Here is a 21,280-nt window from a genome sequence, read left to right on the forward strand (position 1 = left end):
GGATCTAGAAGTAATACCATTCTAATAACGTTTATACATATAGTATAGTATGTACATTTATATATACATATGGTTCAATATGTATATATGCATTGTATAACATATATGTATGTAGATAAATACGTGCATGATTACACGAATCCGCGTAGAAAGTCCGTCTCTATTTACAAATACAATTTAATTTAGTTATTAATGTATGATAGTTTGATGTGAAATCTACGCAAGTGTAATATATGATGGGTGAGAATAGAGTGAGGTAAGCAAGTAGATATGTTTAAATATGTATAAAACCAAATCCTTGTCTTAGCCATTGAGGCAGAAAATAAATACACACGCGCGCGCGCACACACACACACACACACAAAATTTCTTTTCGACAATAACAGTATTCAGAATAATAATGTATTAGTTTCCCACTTATCAAATTCACATACAATAAGAATGTACAATTTCTTCTCGCGAGTTAAATAATTACGAAAATTGAATTACATCAAACGACAATTTTGTTGTGATGGCCCCATACCAGGAAATAACGCGGGAATAATAAAGTCGCCTTCAGTATCAGGTTGAGAAGGCTCTCCCTCAAGTTCTTTTGGTAATCGTCCATACCCTAACAACTCTTGCACAAGCGACATCACCATTTCGAAACGTTTTTTCTTTGTTTCTTCCGTATCTTGGTCTTTCTCTTTTTCGAGTTCGGAGCATATCTAAGGTAAAAAAAAGAAACTTGCATTTAATAATATTACTAATTGTTAGTTCTAAAATAAAATTTCAATAAGAGAGAACTTTTTCTTACAATTATTATCATTACTTACCTGTTGCATCAATTCAAACTGTTTCTTAAACCTTTCTAGATCACTGGACGATATAGTTGTTTTCTTTTCTTCGAACCATTCCCTATACTTATCTGTGAATGCCTTCAACGACGGATACAAAATTTCTTTTGATAACAAATGTTGCATCATCCCTTGCATAAATGACAAAATATCACCAGGACCATCCTCCAAAGATGCTTGTCCAAGCATTTCAGATAAATCAGCTTCGCTCTATTATATTATTATAAAAGAATCCATAAAACACAAGTAATTAAATTAAATAAAGCTCCATACAAGTTCTTAAATAACTACCTGTAAATTTTCAGACGTTGCCGACAGATCGTTCAATGCTCGTGTAATGGCAGATTGAAAATCTGTACTCACACTATCCTTATCGATGTTCTTTTCATCTGTCATTGCGCTTGCAATTGTTTGTGCCACTCTTCGACAAGAATTTTCAAAAAATTCTCCAAATTCACTTTCATTTCCTGATAAAACAAATTTTAAGTAACACTTTCTTTCTAATATTTATAAACGTTTTACCATTTTTAATTAAATTCTGTAGATGCTCCTCAAATTGCTCTGCCGTATCTTTCATGAAATTTGTAGTCCAATCATCCTCTGCAGGTTCAACGGAATTATTTTCCGTTGTAGACTCTAAAGTATCTACTTTGCTAGTATCATCCTTATTTACTTGTTGTTCTTTGATAAAATCTTTTAAAGCACCTAAAATATTATAATTACATATAGAATAATCTTTTTTGTTTTTTGTTTTTTGTTATTTTTTTTTTTCAACACAAATCTCCTCTGGATTATATAATGGAAATGGTTATGCAAATCATTGACGTATTTTTATAAAACATCTTAAAATAACTGTACTCTCCCATTTTCCCAATTTTATGAAGAAATTCTGTAAATCTCATTTAATAAGTATGCTGGAAAACAAAAAGAAGTAAAACATTTTATAATACTGTACGTTTCAGTTTAAGGTTAAAATTCCCCGAATGCATTTATTACATTATACATCGTACAATGTAATAGTTACTTACTATCCAATAAATCATTTAATTCTTGATCTTCTACTTGATTCGAAAGTTTTTCGTCGGCCATATCTATCGTTTTCTTATTTTAATGTCAATAACTTTTAAACACGATACAAAAGTCACGTATCAAAACACTATGCGTTCATTACCATACATCTGTGTCTTTATTTATATATATATATATTTAGAAGAAATAACCAAACAAAATTTTTATTTTCCACATATCTAAATTACAATTTATCGTTTGTAATCTTCAACGTTTTGTTATTTTGTTTGAATTTTCACAAAATAAACACATAATATCGATCAATGGAATTAACATATTATTTTGTATAATAAGAATAGTATTTGCATTTAGTCAATACTGTATTCTTCACATAACATCTTTCATTGTAAATTTTATGAAATTTCGAGAACACATCGATCCGAGATCTTGATTCGAGCATATCAGAAGCCCAGAGCATCGTAAAACACTCGTCATATTACATTTCGTGTTTTCCGAACACTACCGCATCGATCACTTTCAAACAGTTTCGATATTTTTATTGCAAAATTATAAATGATTTAAAATATGTTTAAATTTATTTATCAACAGCAATATTTGGTCATTTACAAATTAAATACACAAAAAACAAAGCTCGCTAATAGTGGTGATAGTGGTGATGATTTTTTTTACTAAAAATTTGTAAACCTTAAAAATAAATTTTTTTTTTAAACCTATTTGTCTAAGAATGACAGATGAACATTCCAACATGCATGAAATCCACTAACTTTCATGGTAGATAATTATTTAAAACTTGATAAATTTCTTTAGATTTACTTAGACTTTCTTTTTATACCTAGATTGAGTAGGGGTGTGACAAGAATTCAACACAAGAAAACACATTAACCTATGAATACAATTTCAATAGAGAAAAAGACAAGATGGTAATCCCAGGATTTGTTATTACTTGAAATGCCCCCTATTCTACAAAATTCCAATTATCAGTTTCTTTGATGTTTCGCTGTACAGAAAATCCAGCGGCAAAAAAAGTTCTAATCGGTAACGTGTTAGACATGTTGCATATACTCGTTAAAGAGAAGAGGACTCGTGTAATTTCTCTGTTTCTGGAATTTGGATGACTTTTTGCATTTTTTGTACACGGAACTAAATAACAATTAGTTTATGAAGATTATACAGGATGTTTCATTTAAATTGACTTAATTGAATATTTTCAAAGCTATCGATGATATTAAAAATATTAGACAAATGTGTCGACACAGTATTGTTATAAACTACAATTATCTTTCTTGATTTGTATCTTGTTCAGGAAAGACTTTCCTCAATACCCGATAACATGTATCTATTTGATCAGAATTCTTTTCTTGTTGTAAATCTTTTATACAATGATCTAATGTGGATTGCAGGTAAAGTTCCGGACGTCTACATTCTTTCAAGGCAGGGTGAAAATCGTCATTGGTTAAGCCATCGAGAATATTCAACAGCTGATCTCTGAAACAACAAATAATACTTTTTTATTTAAATCCATTAGATGGAACAGAGTGAGACATATGTACCTACCTAATTTCTGGAAGTAGACCATCCGTAGCTAGCAAACCACTTGCTTGTTCAACTAAACCCATGTTCACCAAAGTAAGTTTCAAATCATTCATGTTTTCCTTGTTACAAAGAGAACAAAAAAGAAAAGCAGATTTAATTTGTAATTTTTTCACTGGACTTTGCATAGCTCTCAAAAGAACAGAATAACCGTCGTTTATATCCATGTATTTTAAGGATATGAGATGCTCACGAACTATACCTATATACGATACACAAGTTACAGATCTTATAAACTGTAGATAATTATAACTCTCATTAGAGTAAAAAATATCTACTTACAAGATATAGCGTATAGAGCTTTGATTCTGGCAGCTTCTGCTGGATCTGTGTCTATCATGTTCAACAATATTGGAAACAGACCAGTTTCCAAAAATTTTTCTTGACAAAAGGGATTATTTTGAGCTAATTCAGCTATTAGATCTGCCGTTCTCCATCTGATGCTACTATGCGGAGAATTTAAACATGGACCAAATATAGAAAAGCCTCCTATTTTATAAAAGTCATTAGCAATATCTGTATTATCTACATAATCTGCAATGCTCTCCAAAGCAATTTCATATTGCGATGTATCATCGTCTGGCCCAAGGTCGACGACATTCGATAATATTTTAATATTTTTTTGCAATTCCTCTATCACGTTACAAGATAACGAGGAGAACATATTTTCCAGAAATTGTCGTTTCTGTAAATATTTGTTTCGATTACGACCAAATACTCTACAAGGACACACAGGAGGATAAAAGAAAGGGATTCGTAACTTTTAGATAGTTTTTGCTTTGTTCGACAAATACCATCTATCGTAAAAGTTATACGCTCTTTACTTTTATCATGCTGTATATAGAAAGTGCCCAATTGTAGCAGCGATATTTACTTCTTTGTCCATTGGATTAAAAGAAGTGTCATTAGTGGAACCTTGAGAATTGGTTGTTTCCATAGCAAACCTAAGTAGTCCTTGTAAATTTCTTGGCTGTCTAGGTTGGTTTGGTATTGGTACAAGTGCTTGCATTTCGGTATTGTTTGTGTTTCGAGGTCCTTCGATCGATAATGGTCTCGCGCTGCTGCTTGCATGCGGTTGTTCCTCTGTGCTGTCCCGTGTGTCCAAGCGTTGAGAACTGAAATAATTTAGTAAAGATATAACTTTGAATTAATCTGAATTGTCAATAATGGCAGATTGTAGAAAAGTTTCTTTCTCGTACCTTTCCATTTTTTCTGCAACTTTTGTAGTAAACGATGCACCCATTAATCAGATAAACCTTCCTTAAGCAAACGTATGTCCGATGTGATAACAAAAATGCATTATGGAATTCGACCCGTATTAACTCGTATTACCTGATCCGTTCTTTTCGAAATAAGAAAATTAATGGTCAAGAATTATGATACGTCGAAGAATAAGTAAACAAAAATTAGTTGGCGACGTAAACGACTTTTCTTCACACGCGTATGTACCTATAACCTCCAAATAAGCGATAGGTATAACACACGGCAATTGATTATGGACGGAACCGTTAACGGAAACCAACTAGAACAAATTTATATTTACACAATAACATAGTAACATGTTTAATTCGAATTTCAATTAAATCTTTAAACAGCGAAGAAAGAAAAGTATTTTACTTTTAACCATTTCGATACTATTACCCGCGATTTCGTCTGCGTTTCCTTAGGTGTGGGTTGTTCTGTCTATCGAAGATTAGTATGCGACGAAACAGTCTTTAAATTTTAATTCTAACAAACTATGTCGCAAATGTTTTTGCTGTGAAAACAAGTATATTTTATAGTTGGTGTTCCTGGCAATCCAATATTATGTTAGTTGAAATTATGTAGTATACTTTAGACATACGTTTAAAGTTTCATCAAAAAGCCTCCGGTCATTTTTCTATGACGCAATAGTAGCAAACGGACAAACACAACTAAGGTTTATTTATCATCGTTTTCCCCGTGTAGGGGAGGTTCGTTGATAAATAGTTTAATTTGTTGTCTAATATATGTATACAAAACAGAATAATGGTAATTTATTCAAAATTTCTTTAGTAAACTTTTAAATAACCCGAAACGTACGAACAACAAATTAACCAATATACAAAAGATTCCAAAAACGGTTAATTCGGTTTAGGTACTGTAAAGTATGCATAAAAGTAAAAATCTCTGAAAAATTTGGTACTTATAAAATTACAATATTATTAAATTTTCGAACTTTGATATCTTATCGTCTAGCCATATTCCGTTGTTATAATAATTGTTAAAGAACCGAGACGTGTATATAAAAATATTCATATATATTTTTATTATGTTTCTCCTTTCGTTATGGTACATTTTTTCTTTTTATTTGAAATCTATATAATTTAAAAAATGTATAAATTGCTTTTCAAGTTTTATTCCGTCCACCTATGAGAACAATGCTGATTAGTACACACATAATATAACCTCATTTCTTCTTCCGCTCGTCTGGTCTGTGCTTGAAAAAATACTGCTTCTCTATGGTTACACTTTGGACAAGGATGTTCTTCGGTTCTTGGTAGAGTAGGATCTGATATAACGTCTGCTACAATGTGCGTTAATTCGCTGAAATCACAAGCCGTAAACTATCTTTCTTATATTTAAATCTATATAAATATGTTTTTACGTGTTGTGTGTACTTACTCGATTTCGTGCATAATCTTGTTTACATAAATGCAATTGCTGTCAGCTAGCTGCTTGAAATCACAATTTCTGCACTGAAACGAACATTAGAGTTGCAAATATTCAGGATTATTATGGTTAAATTTTAAGAACGAACTATAAATGATATACTATACTTACCGCGTACATCAATACTTTGTTTTCTTTATCTTCTTTGGGATACAACATGTTATTGCATTCTTGACAAAATCTGATCCCAACGAAACCTGGTCCATCGTCGTGCGTGTCGTATCCAGTTATTTTCGACATACTTTGCACGTGCGTTAGTTTCGTTTGTTATTTACAACGTTCAACAAATTTAATGTTTTTTCGAGTGTTTTGTAGGTAATAACAGAAATAAGTAGGGATACCGTCGACGAGTCAGTTCTGTTAGCTTAACCTAAACTAGATTTTTCTAGTCGTAGGTCGTAGCCTGGCGCTTCTACTAACGAACACACACACAAATACGCAATTTATAATCACTCGTGATGGGAAAATAATATGCTTCGATTAGCGCGGGAAGAAATGGTACCAGACGAAGTATGTGTGTGTGTGTGTGTGTGTAAATTTTAAACATTACATAATTTATATAAAATAAGCAGATAAAGAAACAGGTAAAGTAGGAAAGGATGTTGAAATGTATGTATACAAAAGTATACAATGAACATCAATTGTACGTAATGAATAATAATAATAATAAGAAGAAGAAGAACAATAATACTTACGTACTTTAAATGTTTTTGACAGATCTGACCTGTCACTACCATGCGTGAAAGCCCGCCAAAACAGTTGATTGGTTTCCATAACGTTGAGTATGTACGTTACCGTTTTCATCGTGCATGCGTGAAAAAGCCCGACTCATCTAGCAACTACGTAGTCACTAGTGCCGCTATCTGGCAAAGAATGTTTAGTCGACGGATAACTAATCGGTAATTTCTAGAAATGTGAGAAAATCGACCGTAAACTAATTACGGTGCAAAAATGAAATGAACAAAATTGTAATACCGTCGCCACCGGTTGCGACCACTCAACTTTATATACTATTTATGCATGCAAAAAGATCAATCTATCAAATATTTTGATTTTTAACGTGCTTTAACTACACAGCTATCTAGACGCGTGTCGGAACAATAGTTATTTAAGTGTGAGAAGGTTTAAAATGTTGAAACGAAATGAAAAGAGGTCTGATAAACTTTCCATGTCCATTTTTTCGAGTAATGATCGACTAACTTAACCTTTGTCCGTTCGACTTAAAGACAAAGTGGACGTAAATAAATTACCTCACGTGCTTATAATAGCTATAATTTTTCTGGTCCACTATATCAACATCACCTAGCCAAACGAGGGTATTTTGTTACATGTATAGCAGGTTTACGTAATCTCGGAACAAGAGAAAAATTCGAGAAATGGTCGAAAAACTATCGACAGACACAGCAAGAGTTTACGACTGTACTTTTTGGTATACATACTAATCTGTGTAAAAATTTATTCGGTGAATATTCCCTTGGCGATAAGCACTTGTCGCAGTCATATGATTCTATTTACACGCAGTCTACATATGTATATCTTTATGTTGAACGAATAACGGTTAAAATTTTTGGTACGTTTACATGAAAACTGAGAAAAGGATTTCTTGTTCTAATCGTTCTGCGTGTATGTACTTTCACTGGATTTTGCTAAAAAGTCGGTAAGGTATGGGAATAAGAAAGATGACAGGAAACGAATAAATTTTTCGAAAATTATTGCTCTTTGTTTCCAATTAAATCCGGTGGAAACTACGAATGGTTGCCGTTAGTTTGATCGTGTAAAGGAAAGAAATGAAAATTTTTGTAAAACGTTGAAGAATCAAAGTATTTATTTATTTATTGTTCGATCAGAATTGGAAAATGTGAACCGAATTGGTTTGTGATAGAGAAAAGTATAGATAATAGTTGGGTATAGATGGAATCGGGGAGTTTAACGTTCGTAAGAGTTTTCAGGAAAGACAAGAGGTGCGCTAGTGTTCACTAAGCTACCCCCAGCCTTACTACCCCCACCCTTCCGTTTGAGCTCCCCTAGCTAGTGCAAATCTCGGCGGATGAATGTTTTCTTAAGGGATTCTTCCCGAAAGCGACGCGAAAATCTAAGAGGAGTCGACGGAGCTGAATATTCGTAAGTGAAATCATTTATCGTAAAATTTGTGCTATCGTTCTATTCCCGGAATGTTCAAGTTTGTAGGATTCGGTTTCGTTAAGTAAGAAGAAAGAGCAAACTTGTGTTCAAGGCGTTCCTGGGGGGTGATGGCATTCACGCCGACAGCGTCTCCCACAAAGATTTCACCATTTTTCTATTGACAAAAAAATTTTATACATCTCCGTGTATATCGAATATTTTTTGGTTAACCTGTCGGCTGGTACGCTTTGAACACGTGATTACGATAAACGCCGCGTAACTAGAGTTTGTATTCGAACTTTTTTATCGGAGAATTCACTTAAACATTACGTACGACAGATTTGTTTTGTTGCACGTTCGCTCTTGTATAATGTTATCAAATTCTTCTCAAGTCTTTTTCGCGTTAATTTTTTGCGTTCTAATCACACTTAACTGGGATGAAATTACCAATTTCTCTGTGCAATTAATCTATCTCCACGCGTACTCGAATATCTATCGTTAATACTAAATTTTCCTAGACAACACAGCCATATTGTATATTATTTTATACGAATTTTATATGCGTTTCTTTAATCGAGTTTTATTTTTCCATTTAATTAGAGTTTTTTTACCATTCTGTTTATTGCTTAATATCGTTATTCTTGAATGATTTCTGTCATTATTTGTCTCTGCTTTCTTGGAATGTTACTTTCAATGGAAGCAGAAACCTTTCGTTTCTCGATAGATGACAGTTTAACACGGTAGTTGGATCTGTGCATTCAGCTTTTCTTTGTTGCATGGAAATTTAAATCTACATATTATCCAATTATCATTTAAACTATGAATAAATTTTTATGGAAGGTCATTTTCCAAACATAACAAGCATCGTCGGTTTAGCGACCAGTTAATTCTATATGAAAAAAGTACAGAGTTTGCTAGTGGATTAAAATTATATATAAATAACGGTTTCAAACCAATTTCTACCACGAATCTATTACTTGGGGGTAGATGAAAAGTATTTGGGTGGGTGTAACAAATGAAATTTAATCTTACGTACGACGTGCACATATAATTGATAGTTTTATCAGCACCAGGTTCTCGCTGTGACTTGGCTTTTCTTATTTCGTTGTTTAAAACTAGACATTTTATTATGGCTAAAATCTAATGGAACTATGTATTGATATTGACAGGAAAATTGTTCTAAAACGGTACTATTATGGAGAGTGGAAGTATCTTACATACCCCGGGTAATTATCCTGGTGGGGATCGGCAGCAGTTTTGCGTTTCCTGGAATTCTCATCAATCGAATATGCACAGCGCGTTTCCTAAACTTTTAAGTTCAGAACAATTCGTCGATGTCACTTTGGCATGCGACGGTGGGTCAATAAAGTGTCACAAAGTGGTATTGTCGGCTTGTAGCGATTATTTGGAACGTTTATTATTAGAAATACCGTGCACCCATCCTATTATCTTTTTGAGAGACATGAGAATGTGGGAACTTCAAGCTTTGGTGGAATTTATGTATCGTGGAGAAGTATACGTGGAGCAACAGCAACTGGGTAAATTAATGCAGGCTGCAGAAGTATTGCAGGTACGAAATAAACGATTGTTCCGAATGTTGTTTATTTCTAATAAACAATCGGTTAATTTTTAATAAACTCCGATTTAAATCGGAGAGAAGATGAGTTTAATTTGAATTAATTGTGAAAAAAACAACTTGATTGCCAGATCCGTGGTTTGTCCACCCAAGGAAACGATAACTCTTTAAGCGAAACTAGCTCACAGCAGTGCGATTCTAATACACCGGTTACCCCATCGACGACTTCGCAACAGGATAAGTCCTCTTTCATATGCGAGGAAACTCAGTCGGACGATGGAGGTTCAAATACCAATTTTCTCGAGGCTACGACGATCGCTGCGTCTAGCACGGCAAGCGCTCCATCGCACAGCGCAACGCCCGTTTCGCAAAATCCGAACTCTTCGAATTTTATGGAGCATAGCGAAGCATTGCAACATTTGGAAAAAGCACTTAGCGCTTGCGAAGCAACTTTAACTGAAACTCAGGGCATGGTTAAGATGGAACCGGACGAGCAATTTACTCAACAACAGGGTGTCAAGCCATACTCGATTAGTATGGTACCAAGCAGTAATTGTAACCCTAGTAGTCCGTTTCCTGCAATCGAAGGTAAGAAACAAAACGGGGTGAGGTTGGGTAAAAAGAAAGCGAGACGAACGAAATTGGAAAATATTTGTTTCGAGTATAAAGTAGAAATTCCCTCTGTTATTTGTCTACTTTAGACAAGAGACGTAGAATTTCATCGGACGTTGCGATGATTCGAATGATATAAATTCCATCAAACCGGGTAAGAATCGAACAAGACGAAATCATTTCTTGGTTGATGGTTGTGTGTTTGGTTTTCAGGTTACCAGAGACGGCAGAGACGTTCGGAAGAAGAATTGAAACAAGCTTCGGATATGGTGGCACGCGGTATGACGTTTCAAGTTGCTTCGGAAAAGTACAAAATTCCGATAAGTACGATTCGATTCTATATGGTTAGAAAAGGTATATTGCAAAGGCGAAAACGCGGTCGCGGTTCAAGTAATCTTGGCATGAATAGTCAACCGGGAAGTCCCGCGAGTCCACCATATCATATGATGAATTATCGTTTGCCAGAGAGCCTAAACTCCAGCCTACCGTAGTGCTGTACGAGGGGTAGCGAGTTTTTAGACTTGAGTTGAATCGAACAAATTTTTTATTGCCGTATCGGAGCTGTTCCAGACTGTCATTCTTCCCATCCTTATCGACTCGCACCGAGTTATCCGCTTTTCGTTGGATCATTCACGACTCGCGATCACGCATATCCACTGCGAGTGCGTTTTCGCTGCTCTATTGTACTCTATATACATTTATTGCATTTACAGAAGATAGTAATTTAATAGAAAATAATTGACAATGTGTACGTATCGTACACGATAGACACGATTTTAGTCTCGAACAGCTCGGCTCCGTGTATATAAGCGCCATACGCTAACTTTCGAACGCAGCATCGAGACGAAAAGAGAAGAAAAGAGTAACGAACAGAATCTCACAATCTTTTGAGATATTGTATTGCTCGACGTCGAGAGAATTCAATTTCTTTTTTATTCTGTTATTTGACTTGAACGAGTAACATTGGATAATTTTCGTTTCATTTCGTTTCTTTTCTATCGCGACATGGACAGAAAAGGAATGTAACAACAAGTGTCGATGCGGCGCTCGAATGTCACTCGTACGGTTCAGTTTTGGGCCGTGTTCCGTTCTTCTACTTAGTGACACATACACCTTGCGTACATGGATAGCGTGAGAGGTATTTTTTTGAGTCCTATACACAGATTGCTACAACAGATTTACATAACACGGTTCATAGTGAAGATTGAACGCGTCACGCGAAGCATATTTTTACGACCGCTCGAAAATCTTTTGATAATGCGTATCCGTAGGGTAGGTTCTTTTTTATTACGTCGTATATATGTATATATATATATATATACATACACACCCCCACCCACACACATATGTATATGTATATATATACACACCACACACCCACATGGACACACGCGCGCACACCCACGCAGACACCCACACCCACACACACACACACGTATGTGTACACATACACATAGATCCACACAAATATGTGCCACCAACGTCTACTTACTAAACAAAAAAAAAAAAAGAAAAAAAGAAAAAAAGAAAAAGTAAAAAAAGAAAAAAAAAGAAAAAAGAGAAGCGCATTACATATACACATTTGCGCGCGCGCGCAAACACACAACACGCACACGCGTAAACGTACATGTACACACGTATTCGTACACATACACATATTCATAGACATAGACATAGACATAGACATAGACATAGACATAGACTAGACATAGACTAGACATAGACATAGACATAGACATAGACATAGACAGACCAGTATAACGTGTATGTATTTATTAAGTTACTCGTTCGATGAACCCGTGGTATAATCTATAATCAATCCAGAATTTCGAGTATCAATTTTTGGTCTTTCTTTATGAAACTCGAATAAAATGTATTACGCCGTGTGCAAATTTGTTTACTTTTATTCAACGGGAAATTGACGGAAACGACAGAATTTAAATTTGCGGTCGAAATACTTATGATAACTACGTTGAAATCGTAGGCTTGGTCCGCGAATGAATATTAATCACTACGTTCAAGACTGGTAACACGCGATTGATCCGCAATCGCGTTGAATCTTATATTATACTGTAAATCTGGATCTGTTACACAGAGGATTACTTTGTCGTGGAAAGTGTCTTCTATCTGCCTTTATTAAGTGTGTGTGTCTATATATTTATCCATACATGTATATACACACACATATACGCGTCTGTATGTGCGTGCGTATACAGACGAGTATGCGAGTATGTAAGTAAGTTATCGATGCGTATACACGCACATATTTCAATATGCACCGTGTAGTACAGTAATCCTTGCGTGTATCCCACTGAGCCGGATTCACTTGTTTCCATATATAATAAATTCGTAAAAGATAGCAATTTTTTGCCCAGTTATAAAGTTCTTTTTTTTTTTTTTTTTTTTTTTCTCAATGACATACTGTCAGCTAGATAGACTAAGAAGGAATGAGTCTCTCTGCGGTCGACAGTCGAGAGCGGTAAGACGAGTTACCCAGTAACGAAACTTTGAATTTCTATATTTTTCGTTGCATCTTTAGGAAATTATTGACAACGTTTACCCAATGGAAGTGAGTCGAAACACGAACTTTAATCTATTTTAAAATTATACGTAATTGGAAGTTTTTCCGAAACGATTCCAATAACGTATAATTAAAAAACGTTGGAAATAAGTTAAATTTAAAATAGAATTTTCATTGTAGAGGAAAACCAATCCGTCGATAATATCGTAAAAGGGAAATATAACGATAAATCTAAAAATAATAATTTTTAATAATGGATAAAAAATTGTAGATCGCGTAAGTTGGGTGATGGTGGTGGTGGTTAGGTTGACTAAAGAAAAAGAGCGTAGGGGATGATTCCCGTTGCCGAGCACGGGTAAAAATTGGTGATATACAAACGAGGATTACTGTATACGAATATGTATACATATATCGGTAACTTGAGACTCTATAATACCCGACTCGCCATATTCGACGACATTCAACAACATTCGACACTCGACACTCGACACTCGCCACTCGCCACTCGCCACTCGATACTCGAAGAGCCGCTGCTCGTTAAAAAACTAACAATTTAGCTTGGTCAAAGACTCTGCCGGAAAGAAACGGTTAAGACACACACGTAACGTAATGCTTTTTACATGCTAGTTGCATAGAAAGAACATTTATAATCGATCGTAAAAATTCACCAGTTTTCATAAAAGCTATGAAATACGGGCTTCGGTAATTTTATGAATACTGGATCTGCCTTTTTGAAAGATTATATGATTAGATATTGAGATGAACGGCGCATATACACCAGCGCGCGTACGTGTAGTATATTTATACGCGCGCGCGCGCACACACGCACACACACACCCACCCACACCCACACACACACCACACACACACTCTGACACAGAAATGTAACGTAATCGTACAGTGTATTGCCTTTGTTAAATAGCATTCGGATAAAGCCATATTTTTCCATGCAATGCAATAAACCAGCAAAACAAATTACCGTAATCGTGAAACAGCCTAAAATAGGAGAGTGCCAGATAAAAAAAAAAACAAAAAAAAAAACAAAAAACAAAAAAAAAACAAAAGAATGGAAAAAAGGAGAAAAGTAATGGACGTAATCGATGTAAACCGTTGTACAGACGATGTCCTACCATTTATAAGGTATCTGCCTTTTATTCTGGCCTCGTGATAAATCCTGACTTTATTTGTACTTGACAATATACAGGATACCGTGTAAAAGAATGACTAAATTAGGTTAGGAAACTTAATGAACTTTTGATTTCTCGCGGTACACAGTGAGTCCAAAAATTCCACCTCGTTCGCGCGAATTCGCATCGCAGCAGACAGATTAGAACAGTTGACTCACGGACGTGTTTCCTGATTCTCCATTTAACCCGTGTAAGATCGCATAGATCGTACAAATATCCTTTGCTATGCGGTTTTCTTACTTTCCCTTTGTTCCTTTACGGTCATTTATCTCCCGTCTCCTTACTGCGTTATTGACCGTTTTTGTCTTTTCTTTCTTTGCCCTGATTCCATTCGCGCCTGCCTTCCAATTTTCTGCTAATCATTTATCGTATTCGTCGTTTGGTCGTCGAGAATCGAATTGATACGATTCGTCGAGAGATTTTGCAAGCAAGTTGAGAGAGAGAGAGAGAGAGAGAGAGAGAAAGAGAGAGAGAAAGAGAGAGAGAAAGAAAGAAAGAAAAAGGAAAAATCATAAACGAACGAGCGTTACGTATGCAGTTACAATTTTGCCGAAATAACGAATAAAGCGACGAGAGGTAATTTTTTCACCGATGTACAGCGTTGTTGCTTGAAAATTCGTATCGCGCGAATCATCGTTCAAAGAGTTCCAGTTGACAAAGGTTTTATACAGATCTATTAAAAACCAGTATTTCAAACCAATGAAGAATAATTAGTTTTCTAATAATAACGATACATTTTACGTGAACTTAGTACAGTGCTTAAGTCAGTAATGCTCAGCGTATGTAACAATATTTTTAGTGGAAATCCGTGTCATACTCACGTGAATTATAATGCCCTTAAAATATGTAACTAAATAACAATCAAAGAAGCATGGACGACACTTGACGACTATTATTACTATAGCCGTTTTCTTAGGAATACGTAGATCGTAGCCATTTCGAGGCAGTTTATGTTATATTTAATTAGGTTATCGCTTCGGACTACACTTTTAAAGCGGTATTATTATTTGTAGATAGAATTTGCGATTATACCTACTACGATGATCGGTCGATCACTATAATTAAGATTTCTTTTTACAGTTACCGAGATCAAATCTATTCTGCGAATAGCAGGGAACACGATCGATCGGTTCTAATGTTTTATCCACTCTACGACGTGGCTTTTGTCTTTTGTCTTTTGTCTTTTGTAATATTTTTCTAATTCATTTTTTTTTTTTTAATTCTCAAACAGAATCTATGAAATTGAACAATTTTACTTGAACGTATTCTGGCAGCGTGCATTCGTTTCACGCTTATGTATAAAATGTTTCATTTTTGTATGATACGATATAATGCTTGCGAGAGAGAGAGAGAGAGAGTGCGTGTACGTGTGCGCGTGTGTGCGGTGTGTGTGTGTGTGTGTGTGTGTGTGCGTAACGATAGTAGAAGAGAGCGGAAAAAATTGATTCATACTACATATATGACGGTTTTGGTCGATCTTTTCGTACCAAAGTAATCGACCGACCGATCGATCGGTTCCTTGTTCGGGTTAGAATCGTGGAGAACGTTCTATAGATATTTTTCGACGAAATCAGAAACCTATGAAAAGTCCAATTTTCTATAAACGTAGGTTCCTTAAGACTAACAAATTGAACGTGACCGTTAAGAGGCGGTTGCGTGTATGTACGAACTATGTAATATCGTCTCGAGCGAGAGCCGTCTTTCGATAGACGTGTTTGATACGAATGATATTAAAAAGGACGAGTCGCGATGAGCGTTTTTCCGTTCGAAAGACGGCACCATTTGATGCGATAGACGTCGGAAATGCACGCACGATCGACATACGCATGTACGCGTCGCAGGTAGATGGATAAATTAGCAGTTAGCATCAGATATAGGTAAATAATACGATGTCCTGCGAAGCCCTGCATGGTGTTGTTCGGTTGAACCGCGATATCGCGACGCACGCACGCACGCACGCACGCACTCACGCACGCACGCGCGTTGATCGCGATAATCTGCGCCGAGAGCCGTATTACGAATCGAAAGGGAGAGGAAAAATAATGTATCGAATTGTATTTATTTTTCTTATTATGATCTGTTTGTACGATTCGTTTGTCACGGCCCCGAAAGGATAAAGGCGAAAGGCGTAAGGCGTAGGTAGAGGAGGCAAACGGCGGGTGGCGGGTGGCGGGCGGTGGGCGGCGGGCGTCGTCGTTCCAGCGATTACCGATCGAATTTCGAGAGGAAGCTTACGATAATATCCAGAGTATAGGTCGATTTACTTGCGCGAGATGATTTGGTAATCAACGTCACAGCAGCAACAGTAACGCGTTCGATGTTTCTTCGAGTCGCAACATATATGCACTTATGTACAGAATTTTTCGTAGGTTGCAAAGATTTCCATTGAAAACTCTGCACTTGTCGGCTTCGTGAAATTAAAGTATTGTTGTTTGATTTACGTATAAGCTGTACGTTAAGAAAAAAAAAAATTGCTTATAATTTTAGGGTCGTGTAACGTGTGTTAGCGAAGCATGCTTCTAAGTAGAAAGATAGGACAATGCTATAACAATAATTATTATTATAATTAAAGTGAATTAAGAGTATAAGGCATTTAATAAGTGCAAAGTATTTCTTAATAAAAGTACTTCCAAAAAACAGGAACGCGTTTAATTCTTTTAAAAAAACAGTTTGCTTTATCCTTGACATCGTCGGTGCGTACGTGCGATCACATGAAAAAGTGATGGTAAAGATTTTTAATAATCGAACAATGATCCGTGTATATTTATCAATGAAATACGTAGGCGTCGATTTAGTTTTTTCCACACCGTTATACTTGTTCTTTTTACTAGTAGTACTACTTAGTAAGAAAAATATATAAAAATAAAGATGATTATGTTAACATATATGTATGCGTAGAACGTAAGCCGAGAGTGAATCACGAGAGGGGCGAGATTCTCGTATTTTGGATTCGCAGTTGATTCAGACGCGCAAGAAAGTTTAGTTGATCGTGTCCGCGTAGGCGGAATTCGAGAACGGGGCGTAGCGCCGGTAAACGATTGCGGCTTTCGAGTCATTGAATCAAGTTGATTGTTGCGCGGTGATTCCGGAAAGTTTTAAGCAAATTGGGAATACAAAGACTCGAGAGCTGTGGCGAGGCGAGGCGAGGCGAGGTAGGCGCTGCGCTGCGCGGCGCTGCGCGGCGCGGCGCGCGTTAAGCAAACGTACATCGCGCGAAAATTGCGCAGTTGTCGCGAGCGAGTGATTTGGTGCGCACACTCCCGCGCGTTCCCTTTGTGTTATTTTCGGGCGGAATCGCCGTTCGAAGCTTTAAATAGGACCGAGTTTCCGACGAACAAGACAGTTCTGAACGCAACCGGTTCTATATGTTGGAGCATCGCAGATTATTCGCTGTGAGTAAACAACGATGAACAGTGAGCGTGTCGAGAAACGTCAAACGTCATTTTTCATCTGGAAAGATGTTAAGATCGGGGAGAATTGTTGGAGGAATCGGAACTTGTTGAAAAGGATCTAGGTCGGTCGCGCGTTTTCTTTCTTCCAACGGACCACATTAGAGATTCACAAGTACAAGTTTCCGCGCGAGAATAGATCATTTGTCCGCGACGACGATGCGTTGCGAACAATTTGAAATCGTACGATCGTCGTTAACTAAACTTGGCCGACATTGTTCGAAAGAAAGGAAAGTGGGAACGAAAGTATCTACTAGCCAGAGACGGGGAACACGGTTTCTAAATCTATTGGATCGTTTGTAAAAGAGAATAGGCCAGTTCGATGGTTCTCGATCGGCTCGCGGTTCCGATATCATCGCCAAAATTGTGTCGCTGCCTTGGCAGGCTTCTCGACGTTTGAATCGAGATCTCGACTGTACGAACCAACGTGACGCGACGCGACGCGACGCGAGTTTGACGATTCCGTGGAAATTCGAATTACTCGTTGTTGTTTCTTTCCGACCAAGTATACCAAGTCGCGTTTCCTCCAGTTTACGGGGAATAATAATCGTAATATTTGTTTTCGTTCCCGACGTTTAGATGCCATCCGAATGCACTGCCAGCCCGTTGCAACGGGAACTAGCCGACTCTATAATACGTTTGCAACCGCTCGACGAGATTCGTATCCTGCTGGCATGCGGGGCAAAGGCGAACGAGCCCGTCACTCAGGGTCTGAGGCCGTTGCATTACGCGGTGTGGCAGAGATACACGGAGGCGGCCCAGCTGTTGTTGGTGCGCGGCGCGGACATAAACGCAACCGACGAGTGCGGGTACTCGGCGTTGCATCTTGCCGCCGAGCACGGTTACTTGGATTTGGTAAAGCTGTTGCTCGAGCACGGTGCCAGAGTCGACCATCGACAAGAAACCGGCGAGCTTTTCCCCAGGTACGATCACGATCCGAACATTCCATCTCCCTTTTATTATTTCATGCGACCGGACAGCAAATCTTGTATCGTTCGATTGGCAACCTCCTATACGTAATCCTAGTGTCGAGGATCTGTCCGGGCTGCTATAAATTCCTACAGCGTAGAGAACAAGAATCAGATCGATCGATATGCTTAGGACGACGTTGTGTGACGAACCGCTGCGACTCGCTCTGAGAAACCGGCACGTCGACGTAGCTAGAATATTGCTGGAAGCTGGCGCGAATCCGAATAAAAGGTACTTTTTCGGATCGGAGATAAATTTGGTTTCGCCGTTGGACCTGCAGTGTATGGAACTCTTGTTGGCGTTTGGAGCTCAACCAAACACGAGAGATCGCGCGGGACTCACGCCGTTGATGAAAGCCGCGAGACTACCTCAGGTAAATAAAAATATTTTACAAATACTATTTACGGTATGTGTATACATATAGTTAATAGCCATATACACGTCCGTTAGGGTATTTCTTCCGTGTTGCTGTTACTGAGCTACGGTGCGGATGTTAATTCGATGGCAGATGCGAGACACGACTATCGGACGGTTCTACATTACGCGATCCTCGGCGGAGATCCGACGGTGATCGAGCTGCTTCTGAAGCAAGGCGCTCGCCTCGACCTCGGACCCGAGTATCAAAAACCCACCGCTCTTGATCTCGCTATTTTGAAGGGAGACCCTTCGATCGTCCAAATGCTCTTGATGTCGGGTAAGTTGATTCATCGTCGATTCATCGCGAACGTTGCTCGATCGACTATTTCGAATTTAGGAGCCGACGTGAACGCGACCTCGCCGATCATCGGTTCGCCGCTTCACGTCGCTTGCGCGGACAACATTCCAAACAGACTCAAGATCCTCTCGATGCTGCTGGAACGAGGCGCGGACCCCAACTTGGTGATACGTAGCGACGAAGGACCCGCGTTGCGCCCGGTGCTCGCCGAGTATGTAGCTTCGAACGAGAACCCGTCGGTACAAGTGGTGGCTCTGTTGCTCAAATACGGCGCGCGAGTTGTCATCAAGACGCAGTTCCGCGATCCGCACGGTATACTAAACTCTCTGCAAAACACCGCGGACAAGCCAAGGCTGCTCAAGGCGTTGCTAGAAGCAGCCGAAAGTTTCGACCCTTGTATGATACGAAGATCGAGCAGTCTAACGGACGCACAGAAAGCGATGGTCATGGAAGCGGCGAGAACCCCGTTGCCCTTGACTCATCAAGCCAGATTAATAGTCCGGAAGTTATGCGGCACCAAGTTACCAAAAATTGTTCGTAACCTTCAATTACCTCAGTCGCTGCATCGTTATCTTCTCTACGATTTTCATTAACGAACATTTTCAACGAAACAGGGGGGACGCGCGATATTACGTGTCCGTTCGATCCGTAACCACCGTCGCGTTATTCTCTCTTTTCTACCTTTACTTACAACTATCTCTACGGGTCAACCGACCATTTCGCTTTTCACAACAGACAAAAATTGGACCAACTTTTATACCTTGGCGCATACCAACGGTACGAAATTACAATCGCTGGTATGCTGGTTCGCGAGAGTGACGTCGATTCATTCTCAACTATCTCGTCTCACCCTACCTATCCTCGAAATAGCAGCCTCGATACGGTGACCCGCGTCAAACCATTGCCAATCATTGTAAATACTTTGCAAGCACGTACGTCGGTAAGGTTTCTTGCCCATGCCAATTTCGAAACAACATTTTATTCGACCTAAACAATGTTCGATTAGGAGGTTCCTTCGAATGCTTTATACAGATTTATCGTATCTCTAAACCCCCCGTACCCAACTACTACTATTTCTTAAATACGTGTCGTTGCATTTTACGAATAAATTTCAATACGTGCAACCAATACTTTGTATATTTTCTTTCGTATCGGTTACGGTACCGATATTTCCTACATACATACATACATATGTTCTCTATTCTTCAGCATGAAATTTACCTAATATATTTCTCTATAGATGCAATTTAAATGAAATATACAAAATATTCTATATTGTATATTCTGATAATTAAATGGTTTAATTACCAAATCATTTATTCACGTCACCTGTTTTTACCCCTGTTGCATCTATATACTATGCGTGAACCATAGATCGGTCGCGAGTAATTCTATCGGTCGCGAGTACTTGAATAATCATGTAAATTTTCATCAACGTGTATTACCGCAGTATTACCAATAGTGTTTAACGAGCTTTTGCTCGTGAAAACAAGGCGAAATAGAAACCGGCTGCGACAACTTTATTTTCTCTAAACCCCCCTTATTCAACTACGGCCATCGTTCGTCTCCTAAAACACGAGCTCTGAATACAATTTCAATTTTATCTGATAAAATATTACGCATAATAGATAGAGTAGAATAACTTTTTTAATAAAAAATTTCGCGTCAAACGTTTTTCGAAATAATCGTGAAACGCAGAGTACGTTCGAGTAGACCTTTCACCGTGGCCCAATCTGACTGCCATACCGACCTGAAAATTCCGAGGTGATCCTTCTCATGGATGGCGGTCAGTTGAGAAACTCACTGAATTAGTGTGATAGGCAAACAGTAAATGCATATGAGTTGACAAGTAGGAATTATCCGCGATTCTTTGATTAGTTAAACTAATAGTAGTTTGCTTTTTTAGACATTAAAATCGTCCAATCCGTTCAGAAGTTATGACGTTTTCAAGATTCGCATCAACATTCGGACAGACATTTCCGGC

The 21,280-nt window shown here is 37.7% G+C and overlaps 5 protein-coding genes across 12 annotated transcripts; 2 read left to right on the top strand and 3 right to left on the bottom strand.

Annotated features, from left to right (window-relative positions):
* Window positions 1-388: 388 nt before the first annotated feature.
* Window positions 389-2,073, bottom strand: Pex19 (peroxisomal biogenesis factor 19). Its single transcript, XM_076762562.1, has 5 exons — window positions 1,865-2,073; window positions 1,359-1,541; window positions 1,128-1,303; window positions 816-1,046; window positions 389-707 (listed from the first exon to the last, which is right to left on the bottom strand). The coding sequence occupies exons 1-5, from the start codon at window positions 1,923-1,925 to the stop codon at window positions 486-488; spliced, it is 873 nt and encodes a 290-aa protein (XP_076618677.1). The 5' UTR covers window positions 1,926-2,073; the 3' UTR covers window positions 389-485.
* A 345-nt stretch (window positions 2,074-2,418) lies between these two features.
* On the bottom strand, window positions 2,419-5,273 carry LOC143340506 (hsp70-binding protein 1). 5 transcript variants are annotated; one of them, XM_076762559.1, is made up of 7 exons: window positions 5,097-5,273; window positions 4,905-4,977; window positions 4,655-4,787; window positions 4,330-4,570; window positions 3,738-4,140; window positions 3,420-3,657; window positions 2,419-3,350 (listed from the first exon to the last, which is right to left on the bottom strand). In XM_076762559.1, the coding sequence occupies exons 3-7, from the start codon at window positions 4,696-4,698 to the stop codon at window positions 3,140-3,142; spliced, it is 1,137 nt and encodes a 378-aa protein (XP_076618674.1). In that variant the 5' UTR covers window positions 4,699-4,787; window positions 4,905-4,977; window positions 5,097-5,273; the 3' UTR covers window positions 2,419-3,139. The 5 variants fall into 5 exon arrangements, with proteins under 5 accessions (XP_076618674.1, XP_076618673.1, XP_076618671.1 ...); XM_076762558.1 differs by lacking the exon at window positions 4,905-4,977 and having other exon boundaries at window positions 4,655-4,797; window positions 5,097-5,272; XM_076762556.1 differs by having other exon boundaries at window positions 4,655-4,977; window positions 5,073-5,272.
* Window positions 5,274-5,721: 448 nt separating this feature from the next.
* On the bottom strand, window positions 5,722-6,983 carry Rpii15 (RNA polymerase II subunit RpII15). Of its 3 annotated transcripts, none has more exons than XM_076761885.1 (4): window positions 6,846-6,983; window positions 6,258-6,561; window positions 6,099-6,172; window positions 5,722-6,020 (listed from the first exon to the last, which is right to left on the bottom strand). In XM_076761885.1, exons 2-4 carry the CDS (start codon window positions 6,384-6,386, stop codon window positions 5,831-5,833), a joined length of 393 nt encoding a protein of 130 aa, XP_076618000.1. In that variant the 5' UTR covers window positions 6,387-6,561; window positions 6,846-6,983; the 3' UTR covers window positions 5,722-5,830. The 3 variants fall into 3 exon arrangements, with proteins under 3 accessions (XP_076618000.1, XP_076618001.1, XP_076618002.1); XM_076761886.1 differs by having other exon boundaries at window positions 6,842-6,979; XM_076761887.1 differs by having other exon boundaries at window positions 6,258-6,450; window positions 6,864-6,970.
* A 998-nt stretch (window positions 6,984-7,981) lies between these two features.
* LOC143340507 (uncharacterized) lies at window positions 7,982-17,106 on the top strand. Its single transcript, XM_076762561.1, has 4 exons — window positions 7,982-8,267; window positions 9,437-9,837; window positions 9,975-10,431; window positions 10,669-17,106. Exons 2-4 carry the CDS (start codon window positions 9,463-9,465, stop codon window positions 10,944-10,946), a joined length of 1,110 nt encoding a protein of 369 aa, XP_076618676.1. The 5' UTR covers window positions 7,982-8,267; window positions 9,437-9,462; the 3' UTR covers window positions 10,947-17,106.
* A 286-nt stretch (window positions 17,107-17,392) lies between these two features.
* Window positions 17,393-20,611, top strand: LOC143340505 (ankyrin repeat and SOCS box protein 16). Of its 2 annotated transcripts, none has more exons than XM_076762553.1 (5): window positions 17,393-17,555; window positions 18,192-18,535; window positions 18,714-18,954; window positions 19,032-19,275; window positions 19,336-20,611. In XM_076762553.1, the coding sequence occupies exons 1-5, from the start codon at window positions 17,529-17,531 to the stop codon at window positions 19,887-19,889; spliced, it is 1,410 nt and encodes a 469-aa protein (XP_076618668.1). In that variant the 5' UTR covers window positions 17,393-17,528; the 3' UTR covers window positions 19,890-20,611. The 2 variants fall into 2 exon arrangements, with proteins under 2 accessions (XP_076618668.1, XP_076618669.1); XM_076762554.1 differs by having other exon boundaries at window positions 17,532-17,677.
* The last annotated feature ends 669 nt before the right edge of the window (window positions 20,612-21,280 follow it).

Source organism: Colletes latitarsis, chromosome 3 (assembly GCF_051014445.1).
Source record: "Colletes latitarsis isolate SP2378_abdomen chromosome 3, iyColLati1, whole genome shotgun sequence".
NCBI lineage: Eukaryota > Metazoa > Arthropoda > Insecta > Hymenoptera > Colletidae > Colletes > Colletes latitarsis.

Coding starts and splice junctions, on each gene's coding strand:
- Pex19 (XM_076762562.1), bottom strand. CDS start 1,925: ATGGCCGACGAAAAACTTTCGAATCAAGTAGAAGATCAAGAATTAAAT. Junction 1,542..1,864: donor ATTAAATGATTTATTGGATA/GTAAGTAACTAT, acceptor ATAATATTTTAG/GTGCTTTAAAAGATTTTATC. Junction 1,047..1,127: donor CAACGTCTGAAAATTTACAG/GTAGTTATTTAA, acceptor ATAATATAATAG/AGCGAAGCTGATTTATCTGA.
- LOC143340506 (XM_076762559.1), bottom strand. CDS start 4,698: ATGGGTGCATCGTTTACTACAAAAGTTGCAGAAAAAATGGAAAG. Junction 4,571..4,654: donor GTTGCAGAAAAAATGGAAAG/GTACGAGAAAGA, acceptor AAATTATTTCAG/TTCTCAACGCTTGGACACAC. Junction 3,351..3,419: donor GGTCTACTTCCAGAAATTAG/GTAGGTACATAT, acceptor TTGTTGTTTCAG/AGATCAGCTGTTGAATATTC.
- Rpii15 (XM_076761885.1), bottom strand. CDS start 6,386: ATGTCGAAAATAACTGGATACGACACGCACGACGATGGACCAGGTTTC. Junction 6,173..6,257: donor ACAAAGTATTGATGTACGCG/GTAAGTATAGTA, acceptor TGTTCGTTTCAG/TGCAGAAATTGTGATTTCAA. Junction 6,021..6,098: donor AAGATTATGCACGAAATCGA/GTAAGTACACAC, acceptor TTGTGATTTCAG/CGAATTAACGCACATTGTAG.
- LOC143340507 (XM_076762561.1), top strand. CDS start 9,463: ATGGAGAGTGGAAGTATCTTACATACCCCGGGTAATTATCCTGGTGGG. Junction 9,838..9,974: donor AGGCTGCAGAAGTATTGCAG/GTACGAAATAAA, acceptor CTTGATTGCCAG/ATCCGTGGTTTGTCCACCCA. Junction 10,432..10,668: donor TCCGTTTCCTGCAATCGAAG/GTAAGAAACAAA, acceptor TTTGGTTTTCAG/GTTACCAGAGACGGCAGAGA.
- LOC143340505 (XM_076762553.1), top strand. CDS start 17,529: ATGTTGGAGCATCGCAGATTATTCGCT. Junction 17,556..18,191: donor AGCATCGCAGATTATTCGCT/GTGAGTAAACAA, acceptor CCCGACGTTTAG/ATGCCATCCGAATGCACTGC. Junction 18,955..19,031: donor AAGCCGCGAGACTACCTCAG/GTAAATAAAAAT, acceptor CACGTCCGTTAG/GGTATTTCTTCCGTGTTGCT.